General features: G+C 36.5%; 2 protein-coding genes across 6 annotated transcripts in view; both read right to left on the reverse strand.

The window, feature by feature from the left end:
• Window positions 1–6,815, reverse strand: kctd13 (potassium channel tetramerization domain containing 13). The gene is made up of 7 exons (XM_023286464.3): window positions 6,381–6,815; window positions 4,242–4,502; window positions 3,609–3,778; window positions 3,121–3,210; window positions 2,858–2,910; window positions 2,463–2,658; window positions 1–1,458 (listed from the first exon to the last, which is right to left on the reverse strand). The coding sequence occupies exons 2-7, from the start codon at window positions 4,477–4,479 to the stop codon at window positions 1,210–1,212; spliced, it is 996 nt and encodes a 331-aa protein (XP_023142232.1). The 5' UTR covers window positions 4,480–4,502; window positions 6,381–6,815; the 3' UTR covers window positions 1–1,209.
• Window positions 6,816–6,960: 145 nt separating this feature from the next.
• sez6l2 (seizure related 6 homolog (mouse)-like 2) overlaps window positions 6,961–19,770 on the reverse strand; it is a 38,854-nt gene continuing 26,044 nt past the window's right edge. For 3 of the 5 annotated variants that reach the window (XM_055005152.1, XM_055005153.1, XM_055005151.1), the window contains 8 exons: window positions 17,271–17,467; window positions 16,001–16,195; window positions 14,054–14,248; window positions 13,080–13,271; window positions 12,904–12,945; window positions 10,525–10,642; window positions 10,290–10,401; window positions 9,524–10,199 (listed from right to left, as the gene is read on the reverse strand). In XM_055005152.1, coding sequence (XP_054861127.1) covers window positions 10,170–10,199; window positions 10,290–10,401; window positions 10,525–10,642; window positions 12,904–12,945; window positions 13,080–13,271; window positions 14,054–14,248; window positions 16,001–16,195; window positions 17,271–17,467 — 1,081 coding nt within the window. In that variant the 3' untranslated portion in view covers window positions 9,524–10,169. Of the gene's footprint in view, window positions 7,334–9,523; window positions 10,200–10,289; window positions 10,402–10,524; window positions 10,643–12,903; window positions 12,946–13,079; window positions 13,272–14,053; window positions 14,249–16,000; window positions 16,196–17,270; window positions 17,468–19,770 lie in introns of those variants that run through there. The other 2 variants (XM_055005150.1, XM_035955539.2) reach the window with 2 other exon arrangements.

A 19,770-nucleotide genomic window follows, 5' to 3' on the forward strand; every position in this document is an offset into this window, starting at 1 on the left:
TGGATTTGATTGAAGTCATTTATTCAGAACATTTTCATGACCGCTATTGGACGGAAGTTTTATTAGTGCATATTTCAAAGAATTCCAAGTTTATTTTCTAAAGGGTCCAAAACACATATTGCTCTCATTCAATGTTTTTGCCAGTAATTAGGTGATTAGGTTTACACACGTGAATATTAGAAAGAAAATACTCATCCTCTCCCTGAGTGAAATAAAAAAAAACAACCCAGTATTTATGACATTTATCAGCAGTATGGCCAATTAACTTGTAGTTTGGTACAAGACAAAAGAAGTGACAGATCATGGCTCAGAATAGAACGCAACATCAAAGAAATGGTCATGGTTCCTCTTGAAACATTAAACTGAAATGTAAGTTCACTATTTATTAATTTACAAGAGTAAATTCAGAATCTGATGTGTTGAAAAAGTGCACCGTATCGTTCCAGAAATTAAAACTCGAGCTGAGCACTAGTTAACACAAAGATTGCATTTCAATACAAAAGTTAAATACGCAACAATAAATTAGGTTCATAAATTAATTAAAAAAAAAAAAACATCTCGAAGCAACAGTTGCAATAATTTAAATAAAGAAAATGGAGCTGCTCAACCATCTCATTCATAGACAACCTCACTAAAAATGGCTATTTTGTTTTATTCCAGTGTTAACACAACTAGGCTCAACATCACCGTCCTCCATCGATCACTGAGAAAAGGCAACAGATGTTTCACAACCTGAATAAACTGACAGTGTTACCTACACATCAAACACAGAGGAGGCTGCCAGTGCATATTATTAACACCCACATTAACAGTACGTTGTCTGAACTAAGAAAAAAAATCCACCGATGGGTTTGGAGCTGGGCTTCAGGGCCCATTCAGTAAGTTATGGGAAGTTCATTAACATCTGAAAAGTAATATTTATGCCAGTTTTTCAGTCCCAGGTAATTTTACACATTTCCTATTTATAAAATGTACACAACTTGTTTTCTTGTAAACAGAAGCATTTTCTTTACCTCAAAACAACTCTACGCTCAATTACACATCAGTCATCAACCCCAACATTTCTGCAACGACGTCAAAAGACATTTCGTGAAATAACTAAATATCAAGCTATTGCTCTGATCAAAGACGTCGCTTTCATTCTGGTAGCATTCAACAAAAAAAGAACATACATGAAGCCACTCTTCCAAGTCTCATGATTTCACATTATTAGTCCTTATACACAGTTTGCTGACCGTGGCCTCTTTCATCGTGCATTATATGCCTCCTGACGTGGATCCGTCGTACTCGTCTGTCTCCTCCCACGGCGCCCTCCTCCTCCGACTGACCAGCTCCCAGTGATGAACCTGAGCCTCTGGAGTCTAAAAGGTGTAAGCTTCCTGGACCAGATCCTCTGCCATTCTCATAGATGAGGATATTGAGGGTTTCTTCAAATATTCGAGCTTCAGGAAACTCAACCTGAAAACACAGATGTTTGATAGAGTGACTCACCGTGTATTTGCTGTGGACAAACAATACAGCTAAAAGTTCTTTTTGCTCCTCCTTTGAAAAACAAACCCGTTAAAGCAGGTAGTAAAACAAAAAAAAAATACTTGCAGGTAAATGAAGTGTATTCACGTGCTGTGCCTCCAGGAATTACAACAGAATGGATGTTTACTTCAGTTCAAAAGCATTTGCTTCGTAGCTTGAGTGCCCCACTGCAAGCACAGTGATGATGAAAGAAGAGCCTGGAAGTGTGGCTAAACTTCGATGAAAATTATAATATAAGAAATATGTCCTGAAATTTGTCTCTGAAATAGCATTTTCAAACTTTTTTTATTGTTTGAAAATGCTGAAATTGAAACTGAATTTTAATACGTTCTTTTGTAAACAGCTTGCCACATGCTGGGGTTAATTGGTAACTCTAAATTGTCCATAGGTGTGAATGCGAGTGTGATTGTTTGTCTGTATATGTAGTCCTGTGACAGACTGGTGACCAGTCCAGAGCGTCCCCTGCCTTCACCCCCAGTTCAGCTGGGACAGGCTGCAGTCCCCCCCCCCCGAGATCGTACTGACGATTAAGCGGTGTATAGATAATGGATGGAACTCAAGAAGTTAATAAAATTTAACCCATCCTATATTACTAATACCAGAGCTTCACGGAACTATTAGAATTTTATCAAGACTTTTCCCCCCAACAATATGTACAGTTAGTGACACATTTTTGTTAATTTCACTTTCCATATCAGTGGTAGCATCAACACCCTTTCACCTTTCAGCCAATCACACAGTCCCTGCCACTTAAGGCAGAAAGCTCCACAATTAGGTATGGTGGAAGAATTTTCTTACCTCTACCACAGACCTAGGCTAGCCATTTCCCTTGTTTAAAGTTGTACTAAGCTAAATGAATGGGCTGTACACATAACAAATGCAATTCCCAAAATATTAAACAATTTCTTTGATGTATATTATATGAGGCTTACTTTGGTCTGCTTCTTCTCTGTAGCATAGACAATGGACGTGCAGCATACTTCAGCGATCTTGCGGCCTTCACCATAGAAAGACCAACAGCAGATCTCGTCCCCAAGCACGTCTTTCACAAACAGGACGCGGCCATTAAATCGTAGTACAAGTTTGTCGAACAGTTCGATGTTCTTCAGCAGGTTGTCATCAGAGTTGCTGGTCACATGACAGACAACAAACAAGTAACTATAAACTGTGTGGAATAATTAGCACTTTCCAAAGAATAACACTAAAACACAACATTAAAGTAAGCATGAGTAACACCACTAGCTGCTATGGAAGTTGTGGTAGGCAGTAGCTTGTCAAATAGTTTTTCACACTGTCTATAACACACATGCACAGTCAGCCTTTTTACCTGGTGTAAGAGTATTTGTTGTTACCTCTGTTGTTCTGCAATTTTACTACTGGCTGTAGAGACAAGAAACAGGAATCAATGTCAGTAACTACTGAGTCTAAATTTTCTTTTAAAAAATAGTTTGTACATACAAAGAGAAGTAACTTCAAATTGCTATTAGACAAGGCACAGGACAAGGAGAGGACATGCAGAGGTTTTTCACAACTGCCAAATTCACACACTTTTGTTAATGGTCCATTTGATTAAGATAAAAATTAATTTACCTTTCTACAAGTAGCAATCATCCTCTGTTCTTCTTTGGCTGAAGTGATCATGGGGATGCGACATACACTCTCAAAGACATCCTTTTGTTTCTGGAGGTAAAGGAAGTACCGGTATGTTAAAATACATCCACAACTAACTTTTTTCACAAGTATCAATTTACTATTTTTTTTTTTTTTTTTTTTTTAAAGATCAATTTATAATTTGCTTATTTGTCAAAAAAATTGTTTAACCAAATTTTCTGTCAGTCATTGCATTTGAAGGTCTGAATTCTCAGTGTGTCTGTATATTTGTGATGTCGGCCACTAAAAAATTCCACAGTGGAATTTAAAAACGTGCTTTCCATGGCATGTACAATGCTTTATGACAACAACACCAAAAATCAATGCACTTTACAGAAGCAGATTATATTTTACACCTATCCCGTGAATTAGTTTTTATTTTCCTGGCACATTAAAAGCTATAAAAATGAGGAATGTTATCCTTTTACCTGCATGGCACTGAGGCAGTGCTGAACAAGTCCCTGGACCCGATAGTACTGGGCTTCTTTCAGAACCTCATCTAGTTCTCTGTGATCCTCTGGAAGTGGCACTGAGCCATCTCGCAGGAAGTTCAAAACCAACCCAAAATGTCGGCCACACCTATCCAGAACCACCCAGCCTGGAAGGACAAGAAAATTATTGTCAAGTCATTTGCATTCTTCTACAGTCTTCGTTATTGTTTTGTGATATGCCAGCCATCCCCACAGTGTGCTGTGGATGTTGTGCTTGCCTCCCAGCTTATATCAATATTCATCTCATCTCTTTCATTTAAAAGGCAGAATGGTCATCTAAGGATACGCTCAGGACCCTCACATATACGCGGCGGTTAAAACTCAAAAAGCAGACCCACAAAAATCTGTATTGTGTTTACAACAAAATGTAGGAGGTTTAACATATAACACTTAGAGCTAGTGAAGACCCACCTGTTCTATACACTTTCAAAGCCAATAGTTTGAGTTGGTAATCAGAGTCTAGAAAAAAAATCTAGTAGTGCACATGAGCTTGCCTGCCGACCCCATTACAATATTTAAAAAGTTTAATCTTCTACAGTATAAAACCACCGGACAGACATATTCACTTACCTTCTGAGTCTATGGTGGCATCTGTTCCTCCGTTGCATATGCTTCGCAACAGACTGTCTTCCTTGCTTAATGTCTGGACAGTTGTGTAATGCAGCGACCCCCCGACATTTAACTTGACATACTTGCTGCCCAGCAGACCTTGATTTCTGTGCTCGTCAGTGTTGTGGCAGGCAGGCTGGGAAGCAGCGGACTGGGCCGAGTCGGCAGCATGACTGCCAACTGAAGCCTCAGCAGACATGGAGCTGAAGAGTCACTTTCTGACTGTAATGGAGAAGAATATAATTGCTTGTTTATAGTGCAGGTAGGAGTAGTAAATTAGTATTAATACTAATATATTAGTTTTCTTTTCTTTCTTTCTTTATTTGGTAGGGACAGTGCACATTAATGAACACCTATTTATACAGCAATGGGCGTAAATATGCCGGATTATAGCACAATGCTAATTCATATCCGCAGTCCCTAGATTAAAAAAAAAAAAAGACATAACTGATACATAAAACAATAAGTCACAATAAAAGCACACTGCAAAAAGTACACAAACGTAACAGTGAAACATACAGTAAAACATGGGACAATAGGTCGCAATAAAAAGACAATAGGTCACAATAAAAGGTCAGTAGGTCACAATAAAAGGACATTACAAAGTGTACGCAAAGAAGTTAGAGGTCAATGGTCACAAGATTGGTTCACTTTCAGCCACTGTTTAAGATGAGATTTGAAAGTTGATAACGTGGGACATTCCCTTATGGAGAGTGGAAGACTGTTCCAGATTTTACTGGCCTTCACAGAAAGAGCATTTTTTCCAAAGGCTGTTTTTCTGTGTGGGACCTCACAGTACCCTCTAGAGGAGGCCCTGGTCCTGAGACCACTGTGAGCCTTTCTTTTCAGAAAGTCAGACATGGGGGGTGGGGCGAGTCCATGTAACACCTTGTAGATCTAACAAGCACATTTAAAAATTTTAAAATTCTCAAAGCTCAATAGGTTGTGCTTCTCTAAGATATTACAGACATTGAATACTTGTAACGATTTTTTATAAAGTGATTCTATGATCTTGCATGTATTTACACCCGTCAGCAACCAACATGTTATGCAATATTCAATGTGTGATAATATCATGGAATGTAGAAACATTCTAGCATCAGCAAGTGTTATGAAAGGTCTAATTTGTCTAAAATTGTTCAGGTTGAATTTCACTGTGTTAAATATTCTATTTTAACTGACAATTATGAGGGTTAACCACATGGAATTGCCTTCACTACTAAAACAGGTTATTTCTGAATCCTAACGACTTTCCTATTGTTAGATGTAAAAGCACATGATTATTTGTATCTGTAGATGCTCCACAGAATGAATGATTAAAAATGCAAGACATTAGTGCACAGTACACTGTGAAATGGGACAAGTTATCATGATGGATAGACAAAAGCATATAGTCATTCCCTACTAAATGGTTTCTAATTAGTCCAAATGCTACAGTTGATTTCTGGGGCAATTATACAGTTTGTCAGATTTCCGTTTTTGTATCCAACAATCCCAATTACAACTGACAGCAAACCTCCAAAATAGCTCTGAAAACAACATATCCATTGGCATTGCAAAAGATTTTGGTTTGTTGTACTTTTGGTGAAGACTGGTGGGAAATAAAACTCAGAAACATCTATTATTTTAACTTAGAAATTCAGTGAATCTGAGATGCTCTTTTAGTAGTCATCTACATATATATATATATTTAGATTTATCAACCTATTGAGGAAGTACTTCAGGAATAATAGATTCTTCAGCCACACCCATTCCATTCCGTGATCTCACTCTGCAGTGATATCCCAATCTAAACGGAATGCGTTTTTCTGAACTGCAAAACACTGATTAAGAACAGTCAACATACTTTAATCCAATACAATAAGTTGCCCAAAATTAAAACTCAATTAACTGAGTCTTCACATGGAGCCATGTAAAGCTAACCATAGCTATTATTAAAGTTATGTGAAGTACCGCAAATACCTACAATCATATGAGAAACTATAAATCAGAGGGATGACTGAGATTTAGGTAGTTGGTGATAACACAGATGTTGACAAATCATAATAATAACAATAAAGTAAAATAAAATTAAGCTAGCTTGTGACGAACTGTACTCACCACAGTGAACATCCAAAGGAGCTGCAAGTGTGAACTCAGCTGAGCTAAGATAGCCAAATGTGTACCGTTTGTCAGCCAACAGTGGATAATCAGCTAGCCCGAATAACATAAATGAATTTACAACGCAGCTAAAGACTCATTTTAACCGCAGCCAGCAGAGCTAAATCAAAGAGCCAGTCAGTGCTAACAACAGCTAGGCTAGTTTGCTACGCTTTAAGCTAACAACGCTCATTTGCGTTGTATCGCTTCTTCTTCGGTTACAAATCAGAAAGCAGCCACCAAAACACGCAAACTCCGAGCTACATTACGGACGGTCGATCCCATTGTTGGACGTAAAGATTATTTACTGATGCTAATACGAGAAGCTAAATAGGCCACACGGAAACGAAACTGGAGCATCTTCTTCCGCTGCTGTCTTCTTCTTCTACAGTCAAATTTTGACGTGAGTTGGCGCCACCTGTCGGACTGTCTACAGCACAAATAGTGTCCATGTTCTCCTTTGAAAGATCTACAGTATTAACATTTTCTCCGCCAATGAGTACGTGTTTGTAGAAGACAAAAAAATACGCTGATGTTAATATTTAACGTTTACGTGCAATTATGATTATTAAGTTCATTCACTGCCCCCTGTGGTCACAATCGGGACTGCAACGCAGGGCCATGCAGAGACCTTTGGAGGGGCAGGTGCTCAAAGTTAAAAGGGGGCACATGGAGCACGAATTTGAAACACCATACAGAAACAAACCTTACAATATAACTGGCTGAATTGTAGCAACCCACATTCATAAAGAATGAAACATGGAATATCATTGTTCACACCTCATATCTTTGTTAGGGGGCAGTCTATGTTTGACCTGATGGGGTACATTGAACAGCTTCTGTTGAGGGAGTTGGTGAGGAGGCTGCTGATGATATCGCTGGAGGTGGGCTGTATTGATCTGAGAGTGTAGACACTAAAAGAGCATGGGAGAGATAGTAGCTGATTAAACAAGTGTTATTTGATCATGACAAGATGTAAAGACAATAACTAACACTGAAAATGGCTGACTGTGACCTGCCATCCTGCTGATTGTTTGTAGGAGACTCCAAGGCTGACTGTTTGAACTAAATAGAACTAGCTGCTCATTTGTAAACTGAAAGGGGAACATTAATGGGGGACCAGAATAAAGGAGGGATGGAGGAAAAGTCTATATCCACAAAGCCATAATTCAAGCTGTGCATTAATTTAGGACATAGGAAGATAATGTAATAAGTTAAATTTAGATCATCATTAGACACTGGACTGTTTAACTGTGGCTGCTCTTCCTGGAGTCCTTGCTTTTAAATTTCATACCTTTTCCAGACATGTACTGTATAGGCACAAACTATGTTCTGATTCTACCCTTTATTATTCATAGTGCTAATAATAGGGTTAAAAAATAATTAAATGATATACAAATCATTTATTTAAATATATTTGTTCTGGGGCTGCACAGTGGTGTAGTGGTTAGCACTTTCGCCTTGCAGCGAGAAGATTCCTGGTTCGCGTCCCGGCTTTCCCGGGATCTTTCTGCATGGAGTTTGCATGTTCTCCCTGTGCATGCGTGGGTTTTCTCCGGGTACTCCGGCTTCCTCCCACAGTCCAAAAATATGCTGAGGTTAATTGATTATTCTAAATTGCCCGTAGGTGTGAATGTGAGAGTGATTGTTTGTCTATATATGTAGCCCTGCGACAGACTGGTGACCTGTCTAGGGTGTCCCCTGCCTTCACCTGAGTCAGCTGGGATAGACTCCAGCACCCCCGCGACCCTAGTGAGGATTAAGCGGTGTATAGATAATGGATGGATGGATATTTGTTCTGTATTCAGTTTGACTATCCAATTTGCACAAGACAACAAAGTTATAAAGGTTATATATTTTATATTTATGCATATTATATTTAATTTGTCTCTATATACAAATGTTATGAACAAGTACTGATATGTTTAAATGAGAGGTTGAGAAAATCAAAATTCAAATTCTTCTAAAAGGGCAAAGCAACAGGTGCTCAGCTAATTTAAATCTAAGGCGCATCGTTGAGAAGGATTTTTATACATTACAAGAAATTTGGTTCTAAAATAGTTGTATATTCATATATTCTATAATTAAGTAAAAACAATATTCTTTTAATAAATAATTATAATACAGATAATTCCAATAATTATATTTATGATTCCCAAAAATGCATTCAGGTGGATAATTCCAAAAAATACATAATTTCAAATATAAAGTGGTAAAATTATTTAGACACAAACAGAAATTATCAGCAGTAATTATGAATACTAAATAATAAAAATAACATTGATAAAAAAGAGAAGGCTAAAAATAGATTCTTTCAATTGGGTGAGTTGTATATATTTATTAATAGAGAATGTGTGTTTCTGCAAATGTAGGTATACAGTTATTTGGCAAAATAAAAGCACATTTCTACAGGTTTTACACCATTCAACAGAGACTTTATTTCCAGCTCAGCAAATAATTTACTGCCTTCAAAAGAGTGTATTCATATATGAAGCAAAGAAATGCTACTGATGATAAGAGAATAATTAAGTCTACAAAGCAACAGTCTCCAGGATCCTTCATTTGGAACAGCGAATGAGACGGCATTCACTGTTAAAACAATCATTTGTAAATAAATGTGTACTGCATCACAGCAAGCAGCCAGATTTGTAAGTTTTCATCAACATAGTGCATACAACATCAAATTTGATAACAATGATAACTGTCAGTAACTATAGTGATGATGGAAAGATTGAGCATAAGCAATATAATTTACAATCAGTGCATGCTCTAAGCATAATGACATTCGTGTCCTCGCCTTTTCTTATACAGCATGTAATGTAACATTGGGTGATGATGCACTCCAGAAACAGCAAAGAATAAAATCAACACTACCCTTCTAAACACTATTTCAACAACAGATGAAACACTTAAGGACATTAAATTATTTAACATTATATTTTGGCACTGAATTTTCATTATATGTATATAATGAAAATATATAACCTCCCGCCACCATGTGTAAGAGTATATTTATATATCTGAGGCTTTTATATATATATATATATATATATATATATATATATATATATATATATATATATATATATATATATATATATATATATATATATATATATATCAACCTCAGTCAATATTAAGTCAGATATTTACATTCAGTTTGTGTGTGTTACACACAGAAAGAAAAAATAAGGAAGAAGAAATGACTGTTGATTTCAAAAGTTTTTCTCTTGATTAAAATCAAGATGTTCTTCCCTTTTAGTGTAACACTTCAAAAACGTAATATGAGCCTCTTTAAAAATAAAAGAAAAGCATTCAGCATTTATTATATCTTCATGACTGCAAATTCTGATTCTTACAAATAAAGTATTGACAAGTTCTCTAATGTTTTTGGCCTCATGATGATCAAACTGAATAAATAAATCCATTTCCCTTCACCCCTTGCCTGTCTCCTGTTCTTCTCCCACACTTATGTCTTTCTTTGTTGTCACTTTCTTACCCTTCATAAGGCACCAGTCCTAATGATACAGAAAGTTGGATCATGTGGGGCTCACATTTGGCAGATCACCACATCAGTGCAACAAATCCAAATTAAATCAATTCCACGACTGATAAACCAGATACACACAAAGATATCAAGAAATGAATGATAAAAAAGGGGGAGTGAGGCCTTTTAATACCAAGGAAATTGTCTGCCCAAAGAATTTAATCTTGTCGCAGTTTTGAATTCTCACCAAAACTTTTCCTCCTTTAAATGGATACTTCGTACTCCCGTGTGTCCTGAGGTCAAAGCAAGAAACAGAAGGGGAAGTTTAATGTTTGAGAAGCATCAAAAAAGCAGATGAAACTAAACATCAGCCTCATACCCACCCCTGCTTCATAAAGAGGGTTGTTGAAATCGGATTCGACTGTGATAGGGCTGTAGGAGTGTGTATGAGACAGAGACTTCCAGAAGAGCGGCTTCCATTCTAGTCTGCAAATACTGGGATAGAGGTAGAAAAAAAAGTCATGAGTCTAACAGATGGAAAACCAGTGCTGCCGCCTCCACGCCACAGAGATGGATACATTTAGATTAACTGTTGCTTTGGTTAACCAGAGTACTTACTTTGTATAGTACATGTAAATTCCTCCAATCAGAAGGATTACCAGGATGACTGGCAGAATTATGGAGAGAGCAATATTCTCGCTCAGGATCTGATGGGATGGCTCGAATGACTGGGACACTGTAAAAAAAATCAAAAATCAAGAAGTGTTTTATGTGCTGTGATGTTTTTCTGATCAGAACACACTTCTGATTTGGTTATGAATCTAAACTGTCAAAAACAAAAAAATATAGGAAAATCCACGTCAAGCACACCATTTATAATAATCTGACACTGCCGGATGTTTTTTTGTGACTTTCTCCATGTTAACTGCATATATATGTATATATATATATATATATATATATATATATATATATATATATATATATATATATATATATATATATATATATATATATATATATATATATATATATATATATATATATATATATATATATATATATATATGCAGTTAACATGGAGAAAGTCACAAAAAAACAATATCAGTGCTGGGCAATGATTAAAATGTTTAATCGAGATTAATCACATTTTTTTCTGTGAATAATCGCATTGTTATGTGTACAATTAAATAATGAGTTTAGAAGCAGTGTATTCTGCACTTTCATTTTTAAAGTACTGCTATATAAACAAAAATACAGTAACATTTGGTTTGCAAACACTTCAAACAAATAAAGTGCTTTTTAACAGCAGTATTCCCTTCACATAGCAGCAGTTAAAACATTTCTTGTAAATCTCAACTTAAACATTAATGTAATCAAATCAAGCCAGAGCTATTTGCCACTGCAGTAGCATTAATGTTTTATCTGGTTTGTTATATATAATAGAAAGACAAGTTACCCTCAGAGTCCAGAGCCACGATTGTAACATTATAACAGGAACCTTTCCAGTAACAGCAAGTTAACATTTATACATCTGTATTCTTATTTTTTTCTCTGGTACCAGCAGAAACATTTTTCTTTTATCAGGGAGCAGCAGAAACAGTTTATGTTTAGTAGCAGCTGTCCCTGTTAGTGAGGTGAAAAAGTCCACAGCTGGGACTGACTGCAGAAGGCTTTTTAGTCTGTGAAGTCCATGTTTGTACTTCTTTTTTGGGTCTTTTTAGGCTTTATTATATAGGACAATGGAGAGTGACAGGAATCATGGGAAGAAGCTTAGAAAAATGTGGAGGTGCGCGGAGCTGAAATTTTCCGCACGGAAAGGCCGCTCGAGGGGGCGGGGGTGCGAAAATGACGTAATTTTTCCGCACGGAGCTGCACAGACCTGGCGGACACGGCAAGAACAAAACAAGCTTAACTACGCGGACGGAGTTGCATGGAAAAACATGGCAGAGGGCCAGGACCTATTCGTAGGTGAAGTCTAAAAATACGTGCACTTATACGATTCATCACACAGAGATCACCGTGGTAACCGGGTTATGAAGTATTCATGGCGTGAAATTAAAACTAACTGCTGAAATGCTTTTATTCGGTAAAATGCCATGTTGTAAATGGTGTTAACAATGGCAAACTTCTTCTACTCTAGTTTAGTACTAGAGTAGACTAGGTAGACCTGTGTTTGAGATACACTGCCCCCTGCAGTTTGGGAGCAGATGCCGCACGGAGTATAAATGCACACACATTCTCTTGCGTGGATTTCCATGCGGCTGATTTCCACACGGCTTGTTTGTGCGGAAAACCTTAACACACACTACTGCTGATTCTCAGCCAATCAGAGGTTCACTGACATTAGGCAAATCTGAAACTGAACACCAAACATTGAAACCTCAACATCAACAACAATATCAGTCTGTTCCAACAGTAATTTTTAAAAACTGCGTTAACGCACGATAAAATGATCGTCGGCGTTAATTAATTGATAATTAATCAATTATTAGGGCCCAGGCCTTATATATATATATATATATATATATATATATATATATATATATATATATATATATATATATATATATATATATATATATATATAAAAACAATAAATTAATCAGAAATACAGTGTAGACATTGTTAATGTGGTAAATTACTATTCTAGTTGGAAACAGCTGATTTTTAATGGAATATCTCCATAGGGGTATAGAGGAACATTTCCAGCAACCATCACTCCTGTGTTCTAATGCTACATTGTGTTAGTTAATCGTGTTGAAAGGCTAATCGATGACTCAAAAACCTTTGTGCAATTATGTTAGCACATGAATGAAAGTGTGAGTTATCATGGAAAACATGAAATTGCCCGGTGACTCCAAACTTTTGAGCGGTAGTGTATAAAAATACAAAACACATGTCTATCACAGTGTTGTTACTGGTGAAAATAGTATTACTTCAAATAATATTTCTAAAGGCTACACATCATTAAAAGGAGAAGAGACAAGAAATCACCTTCCAATTTGTGATCATCCAAAAGCTCCTCATATGCCACTTCGTGAAATGGAAATAAGAGAAATAACATAAATTATTATAACCATCAGGGTACAAATAGTATATTTTTCTGACCTTTATTAAATGAGTAAAATAGAGTTTAAAAAAGCTCCAGAGTGGTATATAAATATACTTACCTTTACAAAAAGGCGGCGGGCTGTTCCACTGCGACGGATGTCCGGGAACACAGTTGATAATGACCTCACCGAAGAGTTCGTAGCCCTCATAACAGAAGAAACGCAGAGTTTCTCCGGCCTGGTAGTTGTGCTTGTACAAGGTTTGGTAACCGTTATCTGGTACTCCAGGGTTTGGGCATGGGTCGTATTTTACTGCTCAGAGCACGCAAACACAGAGAGGACAGACACATAGTTGTAGTTAAAATAAAATGTGCAGAAATCAGCACCAGAAACAAACACAGATAAGATAAGATAAGATAAGATAAGATAAGATAAGATAAGATAAGATAAGATAAGATAAGATAAGATAAGATAAGATAAGATAAGATAAGATAAGATAAGATAAGATAAGATAAGATAAGATAAGAACTGAGAAATTTACATGAGGCATGAAAGACGCAATTATAAAAGTACTATAAGGCTCAAAATATATACATAATAAAGGTATAATAAAGACAATGTACAAGGCATGATACAATTATATTTGGACAATACTTATATGACATAATGGATAGTCAGAATCAGAATCAGAAATACTTTATTGATCAGCAAGTGGAAACTGTTTATGTTACAGCTGGTCCCATTCAAAGTCTTAAAAATTTAAGCAGTGCAAAAAATACATAGATAAACGTAAGTAGAAAAATATATCCTAAAAATATAAATATATGTAGAACAGCATAAAAATAAAATGTAAAATGTGCATTGCTCTAAGACAAATAAAAATGTAAGTATACAGTGTAATAAATAGTAATGGTGGTGTATTACGGTTGTTGCACAGAGAAGTAGTTATTATGGTTATTGTTCTTTGTTGCTTATTGTTAGTTATAATGCACCCTGTATTTCTGTGATTGCAATCAAAATGCTATTGAGAGAAAAGACCAACATGATGTTATATGAGGAGCTGTAAGCGTTATTATGTTTTGTTGTGGACTTACAGACACACTTTGGGCTGCGGTCACTCCATTTGGGGGTGCCGGTGTCTCGTCCATGGCAGGAGATCTGGCCAGGACCTTCCAGCTGATAACCCTGGTTACAAGAGAAAGACACGACTGTCCCGACTGCAAAACCGGCCTCAGGGCGCACTGAGCGTGCTCCGTTTACCACCTCGCCTGGATCAGGACATTGCTGGACTGTTGGAGTCAAAGTACAAAACATATGACATATGTGATTCTATTTCCAATTCTAAGGAGAAGTACAGTTAAAATATTAGTCCTTTCTTTGTCTGGCGCCTTTTGTTAAAAAATACATCCATCAATTATCTATACACCGCTTAATCTTCATTACATATACATTGGACAGGTCGCCAGTCTATCACAGGGCTACACAGAGAGACAAACAATCACACTCACATTCACACCTTTGGACAATTCAGAGCTACCAATTAACTTCAGCATGTCTTCGGACTCTAGGAGGAAGCTGGAGTACCTGGAAAAAATCCATGCATGCACAGGCAGACCATGCAAATTCCATGCAGAAAGATCCCAGGCCCATCTCGGGACACAAACCGGGGATCTTCTAGCTGTGAGGCGACAGTGCTAACCATCGAACCAGTGTGCAGCCCTTGTTCAAAAATGTATTGTAATTAGGGCTGGGACTTTAACGCGTTAATTTCGATTAATTAATTACAGCGCAAATAAAGCGTTAAATAAATTAACGCATTTAATCGCACCTTTATACATAAATTTTATGGATTCATTAGACAGAGTAAATCACAGGCATCGAAACTCCTGAACCACAGGACTGAACTTTAAAATCCCAAGTTTGTCAAACCAGTCCTTTAGAAAAACTGGTTAATAGAGCTAAGAGAGGAATGGTGAATATTGAATAGATTTAATGCTTTTGACAAAAGTTTTAAATGTAGATGAAACCTGGATGTGTTTTGTTTTAAAATAAAACAAAAAATCATGTATTTCATTTTTTATTTTACAAATGTTCTGTGCTGTGACTATTAATACTGCTTTCAGTAGTATTGATTTTTATTTTTTAACTTAATTTTACTTTATGTTAATTCCAAAACCTGCAATAACAGGCATTTTGTTTTTAAAAAAATGATAAAAATCACACCATTTATCAGAGACAGAAACAGTAAAATTAAGATTTTCGACTGTGTGATGTGCCATAAGCCACAAGCGGAAAATCACAATATAAGATTAAAATCCCTGTATATTCCATGTCTCATTTAAATTCTAAAAATAAAATATCTGTACCAACCATATTTGGTAAGAAAATTACAAAAAAAAACTATGTTTCTCAGGACAGGGACTCAGCTGTGACCAATAGTCATGTGAGAGAAAATGTAAAACTTTTCAGCTGAACTGCAGGTTATGTTTATACAGAGTAAATGCAAGAGAAGTATGGAACCAAAATTTTAAAAAAAGTATTAAAATATCTATAGAACAAGTTCTCCTTCCCCCCCAACTATTGATGACATCTGTGGGGATCTGGAAACTGTTATACATGTTGATTTCAGGTTTCTTGATTTTTTTTTCTCATTTTGTTTCATTTATGACAATATAATTGTTTCATCCTGCATAAAAGACATGTTTGAGTTTTTTCTATTTGTAGTCATGGTTGTACTTTTCTATATCGAGATGCAGAACTTCATATTGTATTGAAAAATTAGCCAACAGCGAGCAAAAATGTGACAGGAACACAAAAAAAACCCCACAGAATTTAGAGAGTTATTAGTTTCTGTGTCTTTATATCTCTGCATACCTAAGTCCTTAGTTTATCTGTTCAGTTTACATGCAAAATCAAATAAAAATAGCTAAACTATGTAAAAATATAAAACTTGTATCTGTTTACTTAATGTTAACTTTGCATACAATAAAATCTCTTTGCTTTTCTGCTTGAAAAACTAGTCCCACTGTCTGTTTCATCACCTTTAACGCAAGTCGGTGGACTGCTGCTCCAGGACAGGTCCCACTGGCAGGTGATGATGTCAGAGCCACTGATATCATATCCTGGTTGGCACTGATAGGTCAGCACGCTGCCTCTCACAGGGGATGAGTGGGACGAGCTGATCCAGCCAAACTCAATTTGAGGGAGGCTAGGGCAGGTGTCGTTAGGCTCGACCTCTGCAGAACACAGAAGGACGGCAAATTTAGTGAGAGAAATGAAACCGCTTTGAGGGTCATTCCAGAATTGGAGGACATTTAGGCTTCAAAATTTTTGAAAAATAAACCTTCTCTTTTACAATTTTCTTCTACATATTCATCAATAATAGGTAAGAAACTATCAAAGGTTTGATTGGCTCAGCGTACACATCAATGGAACCATTTTTATTCCGTATTTTATTTGTTGTTTGCTAACGCTACTCTAATCACAGTAACAGGGCCTGTGCTAATGTTAGCTTTTTCTCAGGAGTAGAAGGTAGATATTTAATCAGCTGTTCCTGCTGAGAGAGAGAGAGAGAGAAATAACTTACTTATGTAAAACAGTAAAGAAAAAAGTAAAAATAACTTATCCTGATAATATACACAACAGGGTTGCATGAGGTAGAGTGAGAAATTCAATCAAGGCTGACAATGTTATAAAAATATGAAAAATAGAAGAGAGGACATAGCTTTGCTCTACCCATTCTTTTGGAAAACTGTTTGATGATGTCAATTAAAGCATATCATGTGATTCACTGTTTTCTTCCTCTTCTACCAGCTACAAAGGTTATGGTGGGGGGTTATGGGGTTATGTGGGACACACGTTACAAAATAATTATTATTTAAAATAATATGTTGATTAAAAAAAATGTTCTCAGAATTACAAGAGACATCAATGAAAAAAATAATACACAAAAAGAATATTTAAATTTCATTTTAACTGTTTTATTTGAGATTCAATTTGGTCATCATCAGGGTGGGACAAGAGAAAAATGGCATTTTAGGGGGAACTCCAGACTTATTTGGTATTTTAAAAATATTTTCAAACATTCTGTTCTCTTAGTTTTTCTTAGTTTTGGTCTCAGGACAAGTAAATTTATACAACAACTGCATGTTTTAGTATTTTGTACATGGATTATTTGAAATTTGATGGGTAGGACGTAAAATGTCCTCCAATTCTGGAATGACCCTTGAGCTTTTTTTAGATTTTAAATGCAACGAAATGTGCTGGCTCATGATTTTTACATGTTGAGCCACAATTAGTGAGTACACTTACCGCGATAATGAATGAGGAACCCCTGGCTCAGGATGAAACTGGAATCATCTGGATCGCTCTGAAACTGAACGGTGACTTCGGACCCTCCAGACAGAACCTGGAAACGCACCCTGGAGCCCAGGTACTGGCCGATCACGTGGGACATGAGATCACGGCCGTCGAAAACAGTCAGCACATCAGTGTGGCGGATATTTAAGCTGAGGAGGAAAGACAAGGATATTAAAAGAGAAATGAGCTTTCACATCAGAGATATTCTGTTTTTCGAAGACAACCAGTCCATCCATCTGATGCGTTTCATTAGTCAGTGAGAGGAACACAGAACAAGACAGGGGAGGTAGTAGATTATGTAAAGCTGTAAAATGATATTTTCTTTCCCTATCTTTCATTTATTGCTTCATTTTTAATGCAATAAGACACAACTGACGTATGCACAAAACATATTCAGCAGAACTTGCATAGACTCTGTAATGTGCATCACACTGTAAATTTGTGTGAGATTAAAGAAAGATAACTACAGAATAGCAACAGCTGAAATTAGATTATATGCTGTATAGTCATGAACTGAATTCAATGCTGGATGCTAATTAATTTATGTCTACTAAAGCTGGAGTATTGAGGATTGTAGCAAGAATAAACTAGGTTTTTGAAAGCATACAAGTGAATTGCAGATAAATTGCAAACTGTAACTAGAAGTGGTCCACTAAAGCTGATGCACTATCTTGAAATATTAAAGAACGTGATCTGGAACTGCACAAGCTGGATTTGTCAGACAGACAGGCAAACAAAAGGCAAAACATACCTTAGTGATGAATAATTCCCTACATCTTGATTTACGGTTGCAGTGAGAAGACGGGCAATGTTCCCTGTAATTTTTCCTGAGTGTGAGCAAACACACAAACTCCCTGAGCATCCCTTGGACCACTGTGAGCAACATCAGACGTCTGCACTGTGGTCACACCAGCATCACATCCATTCAAGTTACATGGTTCATTAAAAGAATCAAATTACAGCATTTACATTTCTGTTAAAACACTTTGACAACAGGAGCCAGTGGCTGCAGTGATTTTAGTGACACTACAATGTATAAGAGTGAAGTTATTGAATATTTGTCTCTCTTTACTGTTGCAGCGGTTTTGTAATTTGCACTCCACAGACACCAATGTTATTTCTGCAGTTTGAAAGACAGCTACTTTTGATAAAACTGGGCTTGTAGCACATTGTCTGCCTTGCAACAATGGGAAAGAGGCACCGTTTATGTTTTGACAACCTATATCTAATGAGTTATTGATGCTGGAAGTGTGAATCTGTGAATATCTTTCCAACTTTACTGAACTTGGGGCCACTACCACCTAAGGAGTGATATATTTAATTTTGAAAAAAGCATTTAACCATACTTAAAGCTTTAAGTGCTTTATTAACACGGAACTAAAAATTTTGTATTGTTTTATGATCACAGGTTCTGTCTGAAAAGAGGTGGCATCATTTTAAACAGTGAAACCATAGTAATAAAATGTAATGACAACCAGTGTGCAATACTGGATTCTGTAAAAATATAAACAACTGAATGCAGAATACTGTGCAAAGAAATTCTCTACAGACATTTTTCTTTCGTTTAAATGTAAACCTTATCTTAACACAGTTAATGTATTAACTTATGTGTGTATGCATGTATTTATTGATTTATTTAGTACTGTTAACATATCAGAGTTCTGAGTGAGTTTTTCTTTAGACAGGCATACACACATATAGGCTATTAAATAAATGTTTATTAAAAGGGTTAGGGTTAGGGTTATTCAGATATCTCAAAATTAATATCCGCATACCACCATCGGGACCGAATATTTGGATATTCGGGTCCAACCCTAGCAACAGGTTGACATTTCATGGAGAAAAGTAAGCAATGAAATTTTTGTCAAACTTTTCAGAGAATAACTGAAAACATACTTTATTGTGGTATATCGTGATATATATCGCTATAGTGATATAAAATAATCCATATCGTGATATATGATTTTTTCCATATCGCCCAGCACTACCGACAGCCATTCCATCTTAAAAGAATTGCATTTCTTTTTTACTGTGGCTTGGTGAGGGGATGTACCACTGCCCGTTTGTTTTGCCGTTATTATAAAGGGTCAACATAAGCAGCAGTTAGCATCATTAGCATGTCTTCACTCCACATCGGCCACACCGCTCTGCTAGCTATAATAAAAGGTGGCTGCACAGAAGGACGTCTGTCAATGACGTTGATTAGCTGCATAAATACGTATGTGAATCGTATCATTGGCTGGAGCAGCCAGTCACCGGTCACTCACTGACTCACATTAAAAAATAGCACACAATGAATTGTTATGTGTTTATTTTATTTTCAATTTAGGTTGGATTTTTTTTTTTTTGTGCGCAGCGCAGATTTTCTGTGCGTGGAGACCCTGTCAGCAGTGTGCAATTGCGCACGCACACAGCTTAGAGGGAACAGTGAAGACGAGTCATGTTAAATGCA

The sequence above is a fragment of the Amphiprion ocellaris genome, chromosome 19 (genome assembly GCF_022539595.1).
Source record: "Amphiprion ocellaris isolate individual 3 ecotype Okinawa chromosome 19, ASM2253959v1, whole genome shotgun sequence".
NCBI lineage: Eukaryota > Metazoa > Chordata > Actinopteri > Pomacentridae > Amphiprion > Amphiprion ocellaris.

What these genes read in the sequence shown, in the direction of transcription:
- kctd13 (XM_023286464.3), bottom strand. Translation starts at nt 4,479, where the DNA reads ATGTCTGCTGAGGCTTCAGTTGGCAGTCATGCTGCCGACTCGGCCCAG. An exon ending in TGCCACCATAGACTCAGAAG is followed by an intron (nt 3,779 to 4,241) that starts GTAAGTGAATAT and finishes TTGTCCTTCCAG; the next exon opens with GCTGGGTGGTTCTGGATAGG. An exon ending in CAGAGAAGAAGCAGACCAAA is followed by an intron (nt 1,459 to 2,462) that starts GTAAGCCTCATA and finishes CTGTGTTTTCAG; the next exon opens with GTTGAGTTTCCTGAAGCTCG.